The sequence below is a fragment of the Sebastes umbrosus genome, chromosome 12, assembly GCF_015220745.1.
Source record: "Sebastes umbrosus isolate fSebUmb1 chromosome 12, fSebUmb1.pri, whole genome shotgun sequence".
In the NCBI taxonomy this organism is placed as follows: Eukaryota; Metazoa; Chordata; class Actinopteri; order Perciformes; family Sebastidae; genus Sebastes; species Sebastes umbrosus.
Window position 1 is genome coordinate 23923431 of NC_051280.1, and position 21837 is coordinate 23945267.

The following is a 21837-nucleotide window of genomic DNA, read 5'->3' on the forward strand; positions in this document are numbered from 1 at the left end:
AAAATAAAAATAAGATTATATATATATATATATATATAATTGTAAATATAAACAAATAAAAAAAGGAAATAAATTATACAACTTCACACATTGTTTATATGTTTTATGCAATACCTTTTAATGAGAATAACAACATAACTTTTCTAATATCTGTGGAGGCTTTCTTCAATTTCTCTCTCTCTCTCTCTCTCTCCTTGTGTGTGTGTGTGTGTGTTATCATATGTGTGAGAGTCTCTCTCCCTGTGTGTGTGTGTGTGTGTGTGTGTGTGTGTGTGTGTGTGTGTGTGTGTGTGTGTGTGTGTGTGTATTATCATATGTGTGAGAGTCTCTCTCCCTCACTTGCACCAGTCTGAGGCTTCAGAGACATCAAGGTGCCCTGTTGGAAATATGCCTCTTGGATTTGTGGGATTCAGATTATATTTTGTGATTATAGCAGGAGTGCTCTTCCTGCACATCAGCAACACAGAGGAGCTTCCAGCTGATCACCTCAACCTCAACCTCCAACCAGCCCAGGGGGAGACCTCTGTGCTGAAGCCCACAGTTCTGATCACCATCCTCGCACGCAACGCACAGCACAGCCTCCCTTACTTCTTAGGATGCATAGACAGACTGGACTACCCAAAGGACCGCATCGCTATCTGGTAAAATTACATTTTTGTATTGCATTTAATTTAAAAAATAAAAAAAATATAGGACAACTTGCACTTAACTTGCACAACTTGCACTACAAGATTTTTTTCCTGTAAGAATCACAGAGATACTAGTGAAAAGGTGCTGATTTGATTTAGAGAACTGACACTAAACATTAAGCAAGTGTTAATGAGTGACCAATTTTTGGCAAGTTTAACAGCACTGTGTGAATGTCATTCCTCACATACTGTTCATCAGTAAATAAATCATTCTCATACAAGTGAGAAAAGTACACAGAGAGACAGGAAAGAAAGAAAGAAAAAGCACAGAGAAATGAAATCAAAGAGGTGAAGTCAGTAATGCTTCTTGTGATCTCAGGGCAGCCTCTGACCACAGTGTGGACAACAGCTCGGCCGTGCTTCAGGAGTGGCTCAGAGGAGTTCAGCAGCTCTACCACTCGGTGGAGTGGAGGCCCACGGAGCAACCGAGGTGAATCACCTGAGGCAGCTACTTCATTTATTATCCACCATCCTGATGATGTTTAATCATAGATTTAATAGAGTTGGAGTAAACCTGATATCCTCTGATCCTAAAATATTCATATCATCATTCTGCCCCTCTTTCTTTCAGCTCTTATGCAGACGAGCAGGGTCCCAAACACTGGCCCGTATCTCGGTTCACCCATGTGATGAAATTAAAGCAGGCAGCACTCAGAGCTGCCAGACGAATGTGGACTGACTACATACTGGTGAGAGAGTAAAACACCATGAGGCTCAAAGAATTAAAGGAACAGTGTGCAACATTTCAGGGGATCTATTCGCAGAAATGGAAAATAATATTCATAACTGTGTTTTCATTAGTGTATAATCACCTGAAACTAAGAATAGTTGTGTTTCGTTAGCTTAGAATGAGCCCTTCATATCTACATAGGGAGCGGGTCGTCCTCGGGGAGTCTGCCATGTTGCTCCGCCATGTTTCCACAGTAGCCCAGAACGGACAAATCAAACACTGGCTCCAGAGAGAGCCTTTAGTGTTTTTACGTTACCTGAAGACCAACGTAGTTCTCCGACTCGCTTGTGAAACTGCGGTAACGTGAGCCGCAGAGTGCAAAACCGTGGTAACGCCAGCTGCCGTCTGATTTCCGTTGCCCCTTAAGTAGTGTTATGGTAAGGATGGCCTCTTGGCGAGGCGAACGGCGTTACCACGGTTTTGCACTCTGCGGCTGACGTTACCGCAGTCTTGGAAAGGGAGGAGTGAGCGGAGGGGTACTTAGTTGGTTGTAATCTGCAACCACACCACTAGATGCCTCCAAATCCTACACACTGTACCTTTAAGTATCCTATCGTTCAGAGGAATTATCCACTATCACAGTATCTGGTGCATCAATATCACCCCTCTATCATCTATTAATGTTTCTTCTCTGTACCTCAGTTTGTGGACAGTGACAACTTGCTGACAAACCGCCAGGTGCTGTCTGACATGATAGCAGAGAATCTGACAATAGTGGCACCCATGTTGGAATCAAAAACCCTTTATTCCAACTTCTGGTGTGGCGTGACTGCTCAGGTAAGAGGAGAATATATGTTTGTTGTGCAAAATATAAACTGAAAACTTGCAGGAAAGTGATTGTTGTGGGTCTTCTGATACACACAGGGCTACTACAGGCAAACCCCAGAGTATATTCCCATCTGTAAATGGAAGCGGAAGGGCTGCTTTGCAGTCCCCATGGTGCACTCCACCTACCTGCTGGACCTGAGGCGCAGAGCCAGCCAAGCACTGGCCTTCCACCCTCCACACCCCCACTACCCTTACCATGTAGATGACATCATGGCCTTCGCTTTCTCCTCACGGCAAGCAGGTCAGACCTTTGTCAAAGTGTGACTCAAAACCTCACACGATCATTTCCTTATGTGGTTTTGAAAAAAGTTAGATGCTTAATGTATTTTAATATGTAACAAAAGGGGAAAGTACAATAATTTAGTTAACAGTTTTATTGAAGTACTCTTTTATCTTTACAAATCTTAATTATAATAAGGTCATAGCTAATGTACAATATGAAATGTAATTACATTATAAGTTTGCTCATAAAAAACATCTCTAACATAGACATGATGAACTTTATTATCACTCTTCTTAATAATAATAAATAATCACTTTATAACACATGGTCATACTATGAATTTGTGATTACTTCATGTCCTTGTCATACCATATGCTATGATAACCATCACGATTAAATCTATCTGCAATTGCATCTCAAATAAAGAAGAGACGTTTGCACTGAGGCCTGATTCGTCTTCTCCTGCAGGGGTTCAGATGTACGTGTGCAACAAGGACCATTATGGATATTTACCAGTGCCCCTTAAACAGGACCAGACGCTGGAGGAAGAAGAGGAGAGTTTTACTCACACGCTGACAGAGGCACTCAGTAAGCATAGATGTGCATATAACGCAGTTCACTCTATAGCTAACAAATTCTGAATACCAGGAGTCATTTCCAGGCTCTCTATCTTCAATCTTTGCTCACTGTTTCCTTGCTCCTGTGTGAGCACATTTGGTCCTTTTTCCTCTCACAGTCCTGACACATGTCTCACTCCTCTGTTAAAGCCCACTGCCTCTCATTTCCTCTCCTCCCTCTCTCATTTCACATCAGTTAGATGTTGAACTGATCTAACAAATCCCCTTGAAACCAAAAGGATGTGCAAGAAAAAGGCAAATTTACTATACTTCATGTGAAATGTGAATGTGTAACTTTACTTTCCAGTTGCCTACACCATGGAGCCTTCACAGTACGTGCACACTACGCCTAAAGAAGCAGGAAAGATGGGATTTGATGAGGTACAGATACATTTATAATAGCTTAAACAGATATCTTCCATTCTTGGAGAGTAGTCATTTTATTCTCCTCCACTTCTAGATCTTTCTGATCAATCTGAAGCGCCGCTCAGACCGGCGGGACAGGATGTTGAGTTCTTTGGCGGTCCTCGGCATCAACGCTACACTGACAGAAGCCGTGGACGGCAAGTATGACACACAGTAACAGTTGTTCTTATGCAGTGGTGGAAGAAGCATTTAGATACTTTACTTAAAGATACAGTGTGTAGGATTTGGCGGCATCTAGTGGTGTGGTTGCAGATTGCAATCAAATGAGTACCCTTTCCGTTCACTCCTCCCTTTCAAAAACTACAGTAACATGAGCCGCCAGGTGCAAAACCGCGGTAACGCCGTTCGGCTCGCTCAGAGGCCATCCTTACCGTAATAACAATACTTTAGGAGCAACGGAAGTCAGACGGCGGCTGGCGGTACTACGGTTTTGCACTCTGCCGCTCACGTTACCGTGATGTTATTTTGAAGAGGACCTATTATACTTATTTTCAGGTGCATACTGATAGCTTTGTTTGAGGGCGTGTCGAACTACACATACATGTGTTACTTGGTGACATCACCATGTTACAGAAGAAAAGGTGGGGGCATTTCAGAAAGGTTCAGGAGCAGTGTTTCTGTGGGGGAGAGTAACTCCCTTTGGCGTAGACTTTGGGCTTTGTATCTTTGCAGACCTTTTACATGCACAAAAAACTATATAACACACTAAAAGAAAGGGAAAAAGCATAATAGGTCCTTTTTAATGGGTGTATTTAGCATTATTGCTGTAGAAATTGACAGTGGAAATGAGGCTTCACCTGACAGAAAATGTTAAATGTCTGATTGCGATTATGAGGAAATCTGTTTCTTTGTGTTGTCCGCAGAGCCTTGAACTCCTCTCAGCTGCAGGCCATGGGTATAGACATGCTGCCCGGGTACAAAGACCCGTATTCAGACCGCGTGCTGACTAGAGGGGAGATTGGCTGCTTCCTCAGCCACTACAACATCTGGAAACAGGTACAGCCTAACTGTGAGCTGTTTCAAGCAAGACTGAAGCTGATGTGGCAGTGTGATGAGGTGTGACAGTAGGGAGAGGTTTAGTTTAGACTGTTCGGTGTTAATTGCTGTTATGTGTCTCCCTCTAGGTGCTGCAGCAGGACCTGCAGCAGGTGCTCGTGCTGGAGGATGATGTGAGATTTGAGCACAGGTTTCGCAGCAGGCTGGTGACTATCATGGAAAATGTACAGAGAGTGGGACTTGAGTGGGACCTCATGTAAGTTTGCAGATTTCGTCTCCTTTTTCATCACTTGTACCTTGCATAATCTGCTCATAAAGTTTTATTCAAAGCACCACAGACATGTCACTTACTTTCCTGTCCTCATACAGTTATGTAGGCCGTAAGCGTCTGCAGGTGAAGGAGCCAGAGCTATGGGTGAAGGGAGTCAGTAATCTCGTGCACCCAGACTACTCCTACTGGACCTTGGGTTACGTCTTGTCGCTGAACGGGGCCCAGAAGCTCCTGCAAGCAAAACCCCTGAACAAAATGCTGCCTGTTGATGAGTTCCTCCCTGTCATGTTCAACAAGCACCCCAAGTGAGTCTCACCCAAGGTATGCATATTCAAATGTTATGCTTTGATTCAGTCTAAAGTCATGATGTCGACCTCCCTGGCCCCTTCAGAGACGAGTACATGCAGCATTACGAGCAGAGGGACCTGAGAGCTTTTTCAGTGGAGCCTCTGCTGCTCTTCCCCACACACTACACCGGCGAGCCCGGCTACTTCAGCGACACAGAGACCTCCAACATCTGGGACGACGAGGCCGTGGAAACAGACTGGGACAAAGGCGGAGACAAACACAGGCGTGGATCAGAGAAAGTTGGGTTTGGACCTGCGGGTCCTCACTCTGCTGCTCGTGGTGGCGTGCCTCCTCTCTCTGCCAGCGGAAACAGGGATGAACTCTGAGGGGGATTTATTTCATGTTACACACCATGGTTGTTTTAAAAAAGATATTTGGTCTAATTATGGGCCTAATACATTTGTGATATAACTAGATAAAATTATATATTGGCATAAAGAGAAACGTTCCATGTAAAAATGTAATAATTTGGTATTTAGTAAAACAGTAATAAGAAAATGTCATAACAATGAACATAAGAATATTTTGTTATAACGTATAAAGGTTTTTTTTTAAATGAGAAACTTTTCACATTGTAAGAAGAAACAGAACACTTGGTCGTGGTGGCAGCAATACACAAATATAATGCATGAACCTAAAATTTTGGACAGGAATTAAAGCTGAAGTAGGTGAGATTGGTGCAACTATGATTAAAAAAAGTTATTTTTATAAAACGGTCACTATATTGTGACTGTAGTACATGAGACAGGTAACCTGAAAAAAAAATCATGTGCCTCTGTGTCCTCCGGTGCTCCTAACGGCATCTGCAAGATTTCACAGACCGGAGGAAAACAAGCAGTAAAAGCTGATCTGGTCTACTGTCCAACTGTTTTCTATGAGACCCGGCTGTCAATCACTCGCGAACTCCAACCAAACGGTCAAACTAGGCAGCGCTGATCAAATATGAATCAATATTCTGTTACTGTAATGCCTATTTCTCGCCTCAAATGTTTTCAGAATCATCTTGTAGTGCACTGTTTAGCTGTAAAATGAGAAAGTTTGTGACGCGGCCGCCAATGTAAAATCTGTTGAAGGAACGACAAGTTCCGGTCACATGACCGGAGCACAGCCAATAGGATCGCTCTCTCTCTGAAATGACCTGTGATTGGTCAAAGTCTCCCGTCACAGGCTAGATTTTTTTTAAAGCCTGAAAACAGAGCCATGAGGAGGTGCAGAAGTCTGTTTTTTCTCAGAACACTTGAATTACAATATGCTGAAAGGTTATTATGGAATTTTTGCCCAATGATGCCAAAAATATACTGCCACCTTAATACAGCCCTGCTGTCACTCATAATAAAGTTCAAAAACAGCCTTAAGTGCATTACTGGGTCAAGATGTCACTTTTCTTTCAACAATGGCGACATCATGTTATTTAATGTTTATTATGACCTACAATTGAGATTCAGCTACAGGACTTTGAACACAAAATAATTTCTGTTCATCTTATTAAGGCTGACTTTTTTTGAATTTGTCTGTATGTGCTTATAGTGCGACCTCATTGAGCAGAAGAAAAACACAAAAAGATGAATACAGCCAATCAACTTAAGGATTTTTATTCTTAAAAAAAGCACTGGTATTCTCATGTCAAGCAAACAATGGAACCATTTAATATTAGTATTGTTCCATATCACAAAATGAGTTATGAAAAGAATAATTAAACCACACAAATGATACAATTTTTTTTGGAATAAATTAATCAGCATAACAAAAGAAATAAAACATGCTTGTACTTAGGTGTTGAACTGGAAATATTGAAACTCCAATGCTCAAAATTTTAGACACCTGAGAATATAAATATCAAAACAGCTTGTTGCAGCAATTATTTAGTTCCACAGTTCCTCCTATTTACCTTAACTAAAGCTTTGATAAGAGGATCTTTTTTTAAAAATTACATTAATGTAAAAATTAGGCATCAATTTAAAAAAAACATCCATTTCTGTACAATGTGCATATCTGAATTAGTGTGGTGACAATTTTCTTTCTCGGCGAGGCAGCAAAAATGAAATCCAAAGTGGACGACGCTCGTCCGTCATCAAGCCACATTCAGTGATATGAACAAATCGATTTGGACTGAGCTCTTTCAATTGAAATCTGCAGTGAAGTGACAGTCTACAGGCATTTTTTTTTTACATTTTAATACCCTTTTAAGCCTCCGTGAGTCTGTCCCTTGATAACTAAAACTCCCGACGGGCTGGATTCATCCCAGAGATTAATTTGCTACTGTCTATTAACAACAGAAGTTCACTGAGGCAGGGAAAAGGAAATTCTGTTGCTACACAGGTAGTAGTGATGTTGCATATAAAGACAAGATAAGGACATGGGTACATAGCAGACCATCTAGCTGATAAAAACTTATTTCTGAAATCCAAGGCTCAATGGCTTTATAGGACTTTCTGAAAGACAGGTTGGATGGATTTTTGTAAAGACACCGATAAAAAACATAAGTGAGGTATGTTCTTATTGTGATATTATAGCTTTGAGTCTGTGTGAGGAGACACTCCCATCTGTTGAGCGGAGATGGGAGTAAATATTTCCATTTGAAGACGTTAGAAAACAAATATATTGTATGTGTTGTTAAACAGTCCATGTGTTCGTGGTTACTGCCAGCAGCAACCAAAAACGATCAACTGATCGAACCTCTGAGGAAGAAATGTGTACAAAAACTCCAAAGCATTGCATTCACTCCAAGGAGTACAGCTCCCATGAAAATGAGAATCAACAGTGAAATGGTAGAGAAGGTTTGACATGTGAATGAGGAAGACATCTGAAGTCTTAGTGCGGAGGAGACAAAGTCGACAGATCTTGAAACAAATGAAGCTGTTTAGAAAATAAAAAATAAAAAATCCACAAGACTGGATGACTAAGCAAACACACACACACACAAAATAAAAATGACTACTTCTTGTATCACGCTTTCTAAAGCACTTGGACAAAAAGGCAGTTTTACAAACCATTGGTTATATCAACACATTAGCAAAGTTCCACAGTGCTTGCTTGTAGAAGAAGCATAGTAACAGTGCAAGCCATTACACTATCCAGCCAAATACACCTGTAAGAAAAAAAGTGCCATATTGCATAATGAGTATGTGTGACGAGCCCTCGGGAGGGCATATATACCTATACATTGATCCAACTGTAAACATGGTGCAAAGTAGTTATGACATAGTTTAAGGCTTTAAGTGTTGTTCACTGAGATAAAGGAATATGTCCATGAGCTGGACAAACAGTGTGGAAACATTACACACACACACAAAAAAAGATTCAACCTCTCTATAATCAGACCTGGATTGTGAATGTTATATTTCCTGAAAAACACGGGAGGATTATTGACTTTTTTTTGGCATGTAGGAATATTTAGGTGCCAGTTTTCTTAAATGTACTGAACGGGTTCTTAACAAATCCTCGTTTGTTTTTCCAACATAGTAACATATCTTTATCACAGTTGACATTTTGACTTGTCACACAGGTGTAACGAATAGTATTATAAATGGCTGCACCTCATTCACAAGTGCCTGCTTGTTCAATGACGCACCTAAATAGAATAGAGCCATCATTAACGTATTATTTATATTATTTGCACCTAGTGACAAGTAAAATGTGCAGCTCAATAAAGGTCTACTGGTATTAGCTTTCCTGAATGGGAGCAGGGTAGTAGTAGTAGTTTTAGACCAATTTCAATTAACACTGATAGTTATAACAGGATTTTTTTTCAACATTTCATGTAAGACTCCTGCTTTATCTGCTGCTGAAACTCAAACTGTGTACTGTAACACCTGGAAAACCTGATCCTGAAACGCGTTCTGCCGTCTGGCTCCACACCCCTGACGAGTGGGATAAACGCTTTTACTTTGAAGGCAGCAGGCTGAAAGTCAAGCTCGACTTGTGTCATCTTTTATCCCCCAAAAATATTTTTGACATCATTGCATACACACTTTTACCAGTTCTGTCGCTAACAAAAAATGTAAATAAAAAACACATACACACCGACACTCACGGGCAATGCCATCCTATCAAAGAGTATACTGTTACCCCTAATATAAGGACTACAATTCATCACAAGTATTAATTCTGCTGCTAGTAGCATCACCATTTATCTACATTAAAAGCTTAAAGCATATATACATTTGCATCAGTATTAGACATAATACTACTGTGTATTATGTTTCCGCGTTTCACGGGTGATAACTGATCTAGGCTTAAGGATGGCGTGCAAACAGCTCTTCTACAGTGAAGTTTGATCCACTTTCTGGCAAAATCAGTATTTGATCTATACTTAAATTGGATATAAAGAAAAGAATTAAAAAATTGCCTCAATGATGGTTACCAATGCAATAAAAAAAATGAAGGAATGTGTCACCACTAAAACTTTTATATGGAATCAGCAAAGCTAAAAAAAAAAAAAAATCTAAAAAGGTTTCTAGTCAACGCCTCGCTACCTAACATCACAACTTTGTGCTACTCATGGTAAATAAAAGGTACTGAAGAGCACAATAACAATTTACAAATTAACCACAAGAAAACAGAGGAGTTTTGGCTGATGATGGATGTGCAGATTTTTACAGAAAATGTGAAAAATCCCTGCAAATTTGTGAGAGTGTTTGAGAAAATGAGGTTATTGTTAGGGTTGGGTTCATTTTATCGATTCAAATCTGCTTAATGATTCCCGTTCTGATCGAATCCTGAGTGAGAAAAGAAAACAAAGTATGTTGAAAGTAAAAAACACATTTATTTTCATAGGGTTTCGGCTGCCATAAACATGCAATAAATGACGAAGTATTTAAAGATTTTGTTTTTGGTTAAAAACAAAAGAAAAATATAAATATTCTCTGTTGTGCCAAGTTGAATGGCTTTACATTTGATTTTGCTTTCTGGCGCATTAAAGCCTAATAATAGTCATATTAGGCAATGAGCAGGACTGTTTTATGGTGTAACTGGTTATACAGAAGTTTTGCATCAATGTGATGAAGTACCTTGATTTGTCCTGTAATTAATTGAGTGGATTAATAACCAAAAACAGACATTCCCATCTGGTTATGGGATCTATAAAAACGTTTCATTTAATTTCCCTATGTCATGACACAGGACATCAAAAAATGCTGCATTCTTAAACCATTCTATAGTAAATGTGTTGTCGTATTAGACAGACTTTCTTCCCTTGTATGTATTTATTTTCATGCAGTGATTACATTTCACTGCATCGTTACTGTCTTTTGTGACGCGTAGCCGCACTTTTGAATGCTAGCTCCAGTCCGTCATGTTGTAAACATTATACACGTCCTTTGATACACGTGTAACCGGCGATGTAAATGACGTGCATAGGTCCAAACTTAGCTTTCAGGAAACGATAAGTGGAATCGAAAAGCACATTTCTTAACGAAATCCCCACTTCTTATAGATTTGGAGCGTTCTCGATACCCAACCCTAGTTATGTCGAGCAGGTGGATAGTGGTCACATGACTCATCTGTGTTGATGGAGGGGTGAAGCTGCTTCCGCCCTCACATCCAGCTTTGTGTGTGTTGTGTATGTGTGTGTTATGACACAGCAATGCTAAATCCTAACCAGTGGATCTGATTGTAGCTGGTTAACTTGAAACTGCTGTGACCTTCTGTGCTCCTGCCAGGAGCCCCCCCACCCGACCCCTCCAAACCCAAACCATCCTAATGGTGCACGCCGGCCAGGCTGGGAGAGGAGGTTGCGCCCTTGTTGCGGCCCAACATGGAGGGCTGGAAGTCAGGGTGGCGGCGGGCGTGCTTGATCAGGTGGTCGCTGCGCATGAAGCGTTTGTCGCACAGTGGGCACAGGAAGCGTTTTTCCCCGGTGTGGGTGCGGGTGTGGCGGGCGAGCTCGTCAGAGCGGGCAAACTTCTTCTCGCATTCAGGCCAGGTGCACGGGAAGGGCCTCTCACCTGCAGCGTGGAGGCAGAGAAGAGAATGGAGAACCGTTTAATATCATATCATTTACCATACCTTTATGTTTACACTGCAAGCATCCATCAGATTTGTTTGAGGACTAAAATATGTTACTACGGATCACTTATTCCCATTCAATACAATTATTAACAACCAACAAGTGTTGCACCAATGCGGTCAAATAGGAGCCAATGTGTATAATGATTTCCATTATCGATTAATATGCAGATTCATTGATTAATTGTTTGGTCTTTAAAATGTCAAAAGAGAGCAGGAAATGTTGAGGTCAAGAAAGCACCAGGTGTCATCTTCAAATAGCTGATTGTGCCCAACCGCCGGTTCAAATTTTATTCCATTTAATATCACAGAACACTAAGAAAAGCAGCAAATCCTCATAATTGTGATTGAAATTGGGGAATGTTTGATATTTTTGCTTGGAAAATTATTTAATTAATCGATTATAAAACTAATTTTAAGATCAATTTATGCGCTAAGAGCTGTGCAGCCGTTTTTATTAATTCATCTTTCATACAGCATACCTTAATAATTAAATATTTGCATTTTAATAATATGACCTTAGGCATTATGCAAGCATTTTATAGTATGTGTGTTTTGTTTTAATATGTTCCGTAAAGATAAAAAAATTATCATCTACTTTCAAATTAACAATATTTGGCAGAATAGGTTTGCTTACAATTTTTGTCATTGCACAAATATATAATAAATACTGGTAGGAAATATGCAACTACATCCCTAGAGAGTAATTAAGCACATTAAATAAGATGGTGGCACAGATCTACTGTCTGCATTGCTTTTCTGAAATATGGTGTAGACAAAACTATTAATCTCTACATAGTTATAATACGTGTCAAAACATATCTAGGCTTTAGATCCTCCTAGATTAGTCTTCCTAAGCTACTACTAGCCTTAATCTCCTGCAGGCAACACGAGCAAAACCCAGGATAAGCGAGTATAGGATGCTCGGTGCCATTTTCAAGATCACAAAGCCAGGGCCACGTTGTTGTTGCAGAAGTCTCTGTGGGCGTTCCCACCACAGTTTCTTTGAGCCGTTTCCTGTCCTTAATCCGTGTGCGCCTGCTCAGTGACCCTGAACACACCTATTACCCTCATTTTGTAAAAGAAAAGAAAAAAAAAAATCACATGCACGTTTTAAGTGGATCCATTTCCAATTAGCTTTTTTTTTTTTTTACAATGTGGCAATGCATTGTTGAGAAGTGAAGCTATAAACCAGATCGTGAGGTGAGGCACCACTACATGTAAGTGATTTTCTTCAGCAAGCACCACAAAAAGAAATTAAAATGTGCTAATTCAGACATTTTGGTGACGCATCCATTATCGGACGCACCCCCTTGCAGCTCTTCTGCAAAACGTTTTATCAATAATTTACACATTGCAGAGGAATAAAAATCGATTTTAACTCGCTGGCAGACACCAGGAAGACGAGGGGACACCCAAAGACCTAAAGAAAAACTTGAAAACATAAAAGCACTTGCTGCTGCTGCTGCCATCATCAGGACAGACTCTGCCCGACAGTGAACTCTCGGCTCCTGACGTTATAAGGTTTCATCTTACGTTCATTTCATATGCAAATCCAGTCTGGGAGGAAAGACCATCGTCACCGGTTTTAACGTCCAGCCCAGTTTCTTTTGTTAGTTTAACTTCTTTGTCAAGAGTCTCTGGAGGGGAGTTTTTCTATCTTTCTCCTCTTTGTTTAGCCACGTTTTTGTAACCAAGGGGGTTAAATAAGGGGAAACATTTGCAACCACCATGCTGCTTTTTACTAGATAATCCCATAACGGTTTTTTCCATTACTTTTGGAACAGTAATGCAAAACAGCACTTTACTATGGACATAAATGCACTTTTCTCTGACTGCAAATTGGGTGTATGACTGCAAATTGTATGAAATTGTGTCTGAAACGTTTACTTATTTCATTCTTCTATTGTTATTTCCAGGTATGTTAATTGTAATACTTATTTATTCTATCCTTTTTAATGCACTGAGGGGAGCTAGGGGAGAAAAACAATATTTCGTTTCCTTCTATGTGTGCAAATACTAACACCAAGCACACCACTTATCCCATATTTCTCTTATTATTATTATAATAAAGCAATAACAATATGCAGACATAGCAGAATCAGAATCGTGTTTATGCCAGGTGTAAGAGGTATACACTAGGAATTTGGTTTTGTTGGTGCAAGTAAGCAATATAATAACAAAAGAATAGATTAAAAATAAAATACCAATATACAAAATAAGCTATAAACACGATGTAAACAGATATACAAATATTCCCCCCCAGCAGAAGTTGGGGGTAAAGTTTCTATTCATGTGCACAACATAGTGCTGATGCAACCAAAACTGTTGTTGTCTCCATACCTGTGTGTGTCCGGATGTGTGCCTTCAGGTGCGACGATTTCCCGTAAACTCTGTCGCATCCGTTAAAAGTGCACTGATGTCGCTTCACCGGAGACCGTGGAGCTCCACCACCTCCTCCTCCTCTCTGCTGGCCGGGCACCGGCGTGGCGGAGGGGGTCATGGTCGGGGTGGTCGGGTCAGACAACGTGGTGTAGCCGCTCTCCCCACCACACGAGGAGTTGCTGCTCTCCGAGTAGGCCGACATGGGGCGGAACTTGCCGTGCAGGTCGGTGAGGATGCCGGCCACCGCCATCATGTTGGCCCCCTCCAGCCGCAGCGCCTCCCGCACCTCCAGGTCCTCGCTCGACACGTCGGGCTCCCTCTCCCCGGAGAGGAGGCCCAGCGTGGCCGGCTGGCTGGCGGCGGCGGCCACCACCACCACCGGGGTGGGTCTGTGGAGCACAGGACCGCTGGATATCGAGACTAAACACTCGGCGGCGAAGTAATCAGACGAAGCAGTCAACGACATTGTTATCTGTTGGCTTATCTAGTAAAAAAATAACGACAAAGCTCCGCCAGAGAGAGAGGAGGTGAACTAACTCACTAACGGTCGTCTGGAGTCTGAGAGCCGGACTGTTCTCATCAAACTCGACGTTTCCAGTTGAGTCTCGTTACAGCCATGCGGGCTATCAGGAGGTAGACAAAAGACCAAGTTATAGAAAAGAAAAAAAGGCACAATTTTAGAGTAATAGTGTGCTAAAATTGTGCCAAAGCCTCCGGCCCAACGTGCGTGCCGCTCACCGTCTGACGGTTCATTGTGTCTGAAGCCTCCCAGAAGCCGGTCAAACCTACGCCCCCTGGTCCGGACTACAAGATGCGTTCAGGAGCTATCGGATAAAAAAAACCGTATGGTGGTGTGTGTGTATGTGTTTAAATTTCCTATAAAGGCCAGGCACTGGTAGGCTACTTTTATCCTGTCCTGTTTATCTCAAGCATACACACACACAGTCACATATTGATCTTGCCCAGTTATGTTGGCTTTTGTAAAGTTTTTTTTCTTTATTTCTCTCCATTTTATTTTATCCATATTTTATTTTATTTTATTTTGTTATGAGGAAAAGGAAGAAAAATAAAAAAATAGATTTTTGTGTTTAGTTTTTTTGTTTTTGTTTTAGTATTTTTTTTCTTCTTTATATATATATGTGTGTGTATATATATGTGTATATATAAAGAAAAAAACAAGAACTCCCCCCAAAAAACAACAAAAAAACCTTTGGAAAAAAACTAAAAAAAGAAAAAACATTTTTTTCTTTTTTTCTTTTTCTTCCTTTTCCTCATAACAAAATAAAATAAAATAAAATATGGATAAAACAAAATGGAGAGAAAAATAAATTAAAGAAAGAAAAAAAAAATACAAATAAATAAACAAATAATAAAAACAAATATATATATATGTATATATATATATATATATATACATATATATATACATATATAAGAAAAGACCCCCCCCCCCCAAAAAAAACCCCAAAAAACTCTTCAACTGGCCGGGCATGGGCCATGATGCCTCAGCACCAACTGGGGCTCCTCCTCCATCTCCTCTTTCCTCCCTCCAACAATTTCCTATGAATAGAAAAGGACATAAGCCCTGAGCTATCAAACCAGGCACACAAATTTACAACGACGACTTTTATCCTTTTATCGATTTGTTAAATTTATAAAAATGTAACTCACAGCCCTATAGAAAAAGCACAAATTGTAAAATTAAACACAAACTGTAAATATAGCACATGGTTGTTTGATTGTTGCATTTGTATAAAAACTGACAATAACCTGATGTCATTCATTCATTCATTCTCACTGTGCAATATCTATTTCCACTTGTGTAATTTTGTTAATCGTCTGTTTATTGTCAATACTGTATATACTGTTCCTATTTTATAATTCTTTCTATTTAAGTGGTTCATATTTTGTTATACTTTGTTTAGCTCTTTTTTGTTACTATGTTAGCTGATGCATCTTGTTTTTTGCATCATCCCCTTTGCTGCTGTACACTGCGAATTTCCCCACTGTGGGACTAATAAAGGAATATCTTATCTTATATTACCACTAAATCACATGTAAAATTGTTTTTAATTTTAGCATAGATAGATAGATAGATAGTAACTTTATTGATCCCGTGGGAAATTCAAGTTTCCAGCATCACAGTTCCATAGTGCAAAACATGTTATTAAAAAAGGCAGTAAGAAAAGTTAGTAGTGCAAAGTACAAAGTACAAAAAAATATACCAGATATAAAAAATACAAGGAGATGAAGAAAACTGTTAAAACTGAATATAGTGCAGGGTAACAACTGTGATACACAACTATTAAAAAAATGAATATAGTGCAGAAGAGACTGTTAAAAGTGAGTATAGTGCAGAAGAGACTGATAAAAATGAAAATAGTGCAGAAGACTGATAAAAAGTGAATATAGTGCAGAAGAGACTGTTAAAAATGAATATAGTGCAGAAGAGACTGTTAAAAATGAAAATAGTGCAGGGTAACTCCAGTAGCTTAGTCTATGAAAGTGCACTGTGTGCATTATTATCTGTCCTGCAGACCGTCCTCATAAAAGCATTATTGGCAAACTTATTGTAGCAAAAATACAATACTACTACTTTTATTTCGTGACTTAAAAGTTGGGGTGAAAGCAGGTTAACGGTATTTTTCAGAGGAAACTCTTGCATACAATTTTTTTGGTTGTTTTTGAACGCAGCGTCAACCAGCAGCACGCAGTGACTGACGTCGCAGATCGGGCGTGGACGGCTGCATCGTGGAAAGTAGGTGGCAGGCAGCTTGGGTAATGATGGGGGAAGGAGATGGGAATGGGAGGCGTGATCTGATGGGTAATTTAGTTTCAGTAGAGGCTGAAAAACGTGGCTGAATGGTGCAGGACTTTTTTTTATTTCATACTTCTGGCAAATATAGTTACATGAAAATACACTGTAAACAATTGCTGTTAATTTACAGCAGGATTTCAACAGTATTAACCTGTTACTGCTAAAAAACAGTGCTTTACTGTTGATACAAAAGAAAACCTGTTAAATTACGCTCATAGGCCGTTTTTTAACTGCATGCATTCTTAAAAAACATCACTTTACTGCTGATCAACTGTCTAAAGTATCATCAGTAACAGTTTCATGCAGTATTTTTTTAATTCTGGGACCTGATCTGCACATGTGAGGCTTGCACATTGTACATGATTGTAAAATCAGTGAATTAGCTGTTCTTCACTCATATGTTGTTATGGTTTGCATTCTGTGCTTGTAGCCAGCTATAGACAGACATTTTGGGAAAAGTGTCAACAAGTCTATTATAGCCTTTAATGTGTGTATGTCTTTAATTGTATTTAGTGTGACTATTCCTATGTCTGTAACCTGCTAAGTCTATTCATCCCGGCAAAAAATAATGTTGTAAAAAATACAACCTAAATAGTGCATTAAAACAAATCAGTAAGATAATGTAAAAGAAAGGTGAAAAACAGCTATATAATGTATCTTTAAACAGTAGATTAACTGTAAAATACTGTGAAATTAATAAAAAAAAGTTCAAACTGTATTTTTCATTAACAGTACAAAGCTGTAGATTTCAGCGACAGTATAATAATGTTAATTTTACAGTAACATAAAGGCAACCCTGCTGCCATCAGTTCTTTACTGATATTTCACTAGGAAATTCTTAACAGTGTAGCCATCATAGCCCCCAAAACTCGACTTTTTCAACAGTTTTTTACCCATAAGACACAAACACTACATGTCTCCCTTCTCTTAAGCCTCTCAACTGTAGTTGTTTGTCTTCAGAGAAATTTTATGAACCAGCTTTTAATAGATTAGAGTCCTCACAGGTTGTGTGGTTATTGATTATGGTCATATTGACAGTATATGTGAAGGCTGATATATGCTCAAATAATCTCCAAGCAAATCCATATTATTGTTAAGATAAGATAAGATAATCCTTTATTTGTTTGCAGTGTACAGCAGCAAAGGGGATAGTGCAAAAACCAAGATGCAACAGCTAACTCAGTAAAAAAAGAGCTAAACAAAATATGAACCATTTAACTAGAAGGAAGTATAAAAACAGGAACAGTATATACAGTATTGACAATAAACAGACTATTAACAAAATTGTACAAGTGGAAAATGATATTGCACAGTGAAAATGAAATGAAATTCCACCTGAAAATATTGCACAGTATGAATTACACCTGAGTAGTAATAATGATAATGATATTGCACAGTCATTATACAGTATAGTCATTATACAGTATGGAAGATGAAGATGTACAATAGCAAAAGCACGTTAGTAATATTATAGCAGGTTTTGTTTTGCAGTGCTGTTGTACTATATAAGGTGTTCCTGTTATTTTGTCCTAGGCTATCCCTGCAGATAATAACTATGCACTCAGATTAGATTAGATTCAACTTTATTGTCATTGCACACAGTACAAGTACAACGAAATGTAGTTTTGCATCTAACCAGAGTTCAAACTGTAAAGTGCTGATTAAGATATACAAATGAGGATACTGTATATGGGTGTATGTACATAGGCATATAAACAGATTGTAGTTAAGTGTGTTATATTCTGATGAATAAGAGTTTAAAGTTACATACTAATGAGATATTGTATAAAAAAAATGTATCAGAGTATTATAAACAATGAATGATATATACAATTAGAGTTATATATATATATATATATATGTATATATATATATATATATTCGCAGAGAGATTATGTGCATAGAGCTATATGCATATGATACTATGTGACAATATTAATTGGATATTATGCTTAACTTTACTGCAATAAACATAAGTTTCCCCTCCATATGTGGCTCATGTCTTATAGGCTATCTGTCTAAGTTAATGGGGGGAATAAGAAAACCTAATTTTTTTTGTGAGGCCCGGTTCTGTGTGAGGTGATTGGCTCAGTGAGTGTTTGTAGCTCCAGCTTGGAAGGTATTTCCTGATTGGTCGCTGTGAGCACCATGGGTCACTGTGGAAGCCCACATACAAGCGTGGTCTTTCAGTGGCTGTGAACAGTGCTTGGTTTTCATCTCGCTTACATGTGGAGGGTTGGAGGCAGCCAGGACCTGCAGTGACTTATAGGGTTGCTATGGCTATGTTCTTGTTGCTTCTCAATTGTCTGCATGTTACACTCATTTTTCTCCTGCTACATGGTGAGTTTTTATGGCTTTTGCTGTGTGCTTTATATTCATTCTTGGTGTACCATTTCATTTTCCATTGAAAGCAGAGTTAACTAAGAGTCTTGATGGCATGACATTTGAGTGTTCCTAGAGGTTTGGCAGACTTTCTTTGAGAAAAGTTGCTCTTTTTTTGTCATTTTGTCTGCGATTTTGTGACCTGATTTTCTATGCAGTAGGTGATTGCTTTCAGGCGGAACCAAATCTCTGTGATTCAAGTTGTGCTGGTGAGAATCCAGTTTGTTGTTTATATCGAATATGATGCATGCTCAGTGACAATTACTTAAATAATGACATTTTTTTCCATTCAAGACATGAAATTATTTGTACTACAAGATTAACCTTAATGACACACTTCTTTTCTATGATTATTATTTCATGTCTGTAGGGTTTCCCACCCCTGACTTGTCCTATCAGAGAGGGGTGAGGTATACTTACAGGTATAGCACGATAATTACCACGACCCTTCATGGCTCCAATGCTGGCAGGAATGGACTGGCTTTGGACTGTGTGGTCGATATCGACGTGGTTTCCAAGTGTCACCTAATGATGCAGGTCAGCTATAATAAAAGTGTTTGTGAAAAAAATAAATAACTAAAGTACTGCAAAAAGTCAATAATTTATGCACATGCTTGTCCAACAGATTAGGAATCCACAGATAAAGCGGCTTTCCCCTCAGAAGGAACACTCTGTGCAGCGTTTAAAGAGCTTGAGGTAATAATCTGCAGATTTCATACAATTTGATGTGTTTTTTATAAAATATACATGCATGTGCTTCTCTCTTTTCTCCATCTGATGCATTCAAAGCTTAAGTCAAGATCATTATTGGAATGCTAAGACTGTTTTTCTTATGAATGTGATACTCAGATGCTCCACTTGTCCGTGTTCTCGGGTCTCGGGGGGCTCATCTGGTGTTTTTGTTTCCCAGGGAGTCGCTGGAGAGAACGCGCCTCAAGTTCTCCCTCCAGGGGGGAAAGGTCACGGCCCTCTGTCTCCAGGAGGGGGAGCAGGTGTGGGCCCTCAACATTAAACGGGCTCTACTGAGCATGCTCCAGACCTCCCGCATGGCCTCCAAACAGGAAGTAGAAAAGGAGGTGAGGGTTAATGAGAGTCTTTATGGAGATTTCAAAATAAAACAACTATTTCTTCTAGTCTGACTAATACCGCTTGCTACAAACAATAACTATTATTAACATCTTGCCATAATACAGTGCATTCACATGGTGATTATCTGACTTTTCTTTAACGCCTCTTTCTTAGACTGATGTGTACGGGACGTGCTCCAGCAGGTATGAGAGGAGAGGACCTGTACTGCTGAAGAGCAGGGATATAAAACAGTGCCAGCAGTCCAGGCTGGCAAACTTCTGGCCCCATTCAGTATCTTTGACTGAAGATACAGTGAGTTTACCTCTCTTCTTTCTTTCTTAAACCACTGTGGACGCTCAGGCCATGTACTTTTTCTCTAAATTTAGGTGTTTTTTCTGGGAATTTCCAGGGTTTTAACAGCTTGGGGGAAGTTAACATGGTGGTTATGTAGAATCCAATATTATTAAACTCAGTTTATTATACGCTTAAATACGTTATGTACTCTCTGGTATCTGAGTGCAAGAAAAAGTGGAAGTTGAAAGTGTGCAATGATGCTGCTCATCATTTTTATGCACCACTGAATAAGAGGATGTTCTTTTTTTAGCCGACTCATCAATATTAAATCAGCAATTTGGTTCAACGGTTGCATTGGATTCATGCTTTTATGATGAGGTTTGTTTTATGATGTTATTTTTTTGCTAGTCAGTGCAGTCAGAGCTGCACTGTGTTCAGAGGCGTGGATCCACAGTGATGGAAGAGGTCAACTGCACTGAAGTCGTTTCTATGGCAACCTGGTCCGGGACTGCAGGGCTGGTAAAGACCCAAACGGTGTCCACGCTGCTCCTGCTCAGAGCCCAGACGGGGACTCCTCCAGGAGCAGGTGAGGAGTAACTCTAACACCTTATAGCAACTGTATTGTTTTACATACGTGGACACTGACGCCTGTTTCCCCTCAATGCACACGCAGATTCCTTACGTCCTGGCGTGCTAACCGACCTGCAGTTTGAAGACGAGGGCACTGCAAGGCCGGGAAAATCCAGAGCGTCGACACCTCAGCAAGCCAGTCAAACTGTCAGGATGTTGTGTAGCCTCACTGCAGACCCACAACTGGTAGGACTCAACAGATTCCAGTCAGCGTTTAACTGTATTTATCTGTGAGGAACACAGTTCAGTTTACCTCCCTTACACTTTAGGTGGTGCAGCCCTTTTCATCAAATGAATATGAATCACTTTTAAGTAGCTCGTAACCTGCCAGACCACTGTTGGCTTGTTTGTGTTTGTATTCGCGGCTTGACTTCCCTTGAGGCTTTGCTGTGTATCATTAAATGTGTCCCAGACACAGGAGGCCAGTCAAACCTAACCTGGCAACCTTCATCATAGGCTGTTTACATGGGATGTGTTTAAACGAAACCGTCAGACCCAGAAACTGACTGTGATATAATTACTGTGTGGGGAATAGATCGGGTGATTGATGGGAGGAAACACACAGTTCTGCAAGAGGTGATTGGTTGTGGTTGAGCAGGAAAGTAAATTTAATTTGTTTTATGTCTATAACGTCCATATATGTGTTTGGATTGGCTCCTATAGGTATCACAAGAGTTCCTTCAACTGGCTTTCCAGCTCAGAGATCTGACTCTCTCTCAACTCGAGACACTTTGGCAAGAAGCGTCTTTCAAGTGCCGCAATGACTGGTCAGTATTTCCTCAGTGTTTTATAATGGAGTAGCTCTGTCTAGTCCTTCAGGTCTTCACCAATGTCTCCACATGAAGTTTTCCCACTCTCGTTATAATTGATAGAATATCTTGTGCTACCAGTTAATTGGATTATAGCTGAAAGGACTCCTGTTTATGGGTTATGATTATAAAATACGTAGCCTTTGGCCAAGTCAACAAGGAAACAAAGGACAGTCTGTGTGGGACAGTAGCCAAGAAACTACTCTGAGACACAGATGACTCCTTAGTCCGTAGTATATCGTCCATGGCAGAATATAGCAAATACACCTTTATCATTAAGGGCATTTTGACTTGTCAAACAGGTGTAACTGATAACA

General features: G+C 39.8%; 3 protein-coding genes across 4 annotated transcripts in view; 2 read left to right on the top strand and 1 right to left on the bottom strand.

Annotated features, from left to right (window-relative positions):
* The first annotated feature begins 383 nt into the window (after nt 1-383).
* si:ch211-13f8.2 (procollagen galactosyltransferase 2) lies at nt 384-5800 on the top strand. 2 transcript variants are annotated; one of them, XM_037786520.1, is made up of 12 exons: nt 384-641; nt 1009-1119; nt 1261-1378; nt 2062-2196; nt 2284-2488; nt 2939-3070; nt 3395-3468; nt 3548-3654; nt 4377-4509; nt 4638-4765; nt 4879-5085; nt 5172-5800. In XM_037786520.1, exons 1-12 carry the CDS (start codon nt 388-390, stop codon nt 5452-5454), a joined length of 1887 nt encoding a protein of 628 aa, XP_037642448.1. In that variant the 5' UTR covers nt 384-387; the 3' UTR covers nt 5455-5800. The 2 variants fall into 2 exon arrangements, with proteins under 2 accessions (XP_037642448.1, XP_037642447.1); XM_037786519.1 differs by having other exon boundaries at nt 2939-3058.
* A 905-nt stretch (nt 5801-6705) lies between these two features.
* zgc:153115 (uncharacterized protein LOC768186 homolog) lies at nt 6706-14323 on the bottom strand. The gene is made up of 2 exons (XM_037786548.1): nt 13478-14323; nt 6706-11073 (listed from the first exon to the last, which is right to left on the bottom strand). The coding sequence occupies exons 1-2, from the start codon at nt 13983-13985 to the stop codon at nt 10826-10828; spliced, it is 756 nt and encodes a 251-aa protein (XP_037642476.1). The 5' UTR covers nt 13986-14323; the 3' UTR covers nt 6706-10825.
* Nucleotides 14324-18583: 4260 nt separating this feature from the next.
* The window catches only part of LOC119498040, a 35525-nt gene continuing 32271 nt past the window's right edge, over nt 18584-21837 (top strand). The window contains exons 1-9 of the mRNA XM_037786505.1: nt 18584-18677; nt 18878-18928; nt 19090-19256; nt 19345-19415; nt 19630-19795; nt 19962-20099; nt 20490-20667; nt 20755-20897; nt 21375-21478. Coding sequence (XP_037642433.1) covers nt 18614-18677; nt 18878-18928; nt 19090-19256; nt 19345-19415; nt 19630-19795; nt 19962-20099; nt 20490-20667; nt 20755-20897; nt 21375-21478 — 1082 coding nt within the window. The 5' untranslated portion in view covers nt 18584-18613. The remainder of the gene's footprint in view (nt 18678-18877; nt 18929-19089; nt 19257-19344; nt 19416-19629; nt 19796-19961; nt 20100-20489; nt 20668-20754; nt 20898-21374; nt 21479-21837) is intronic.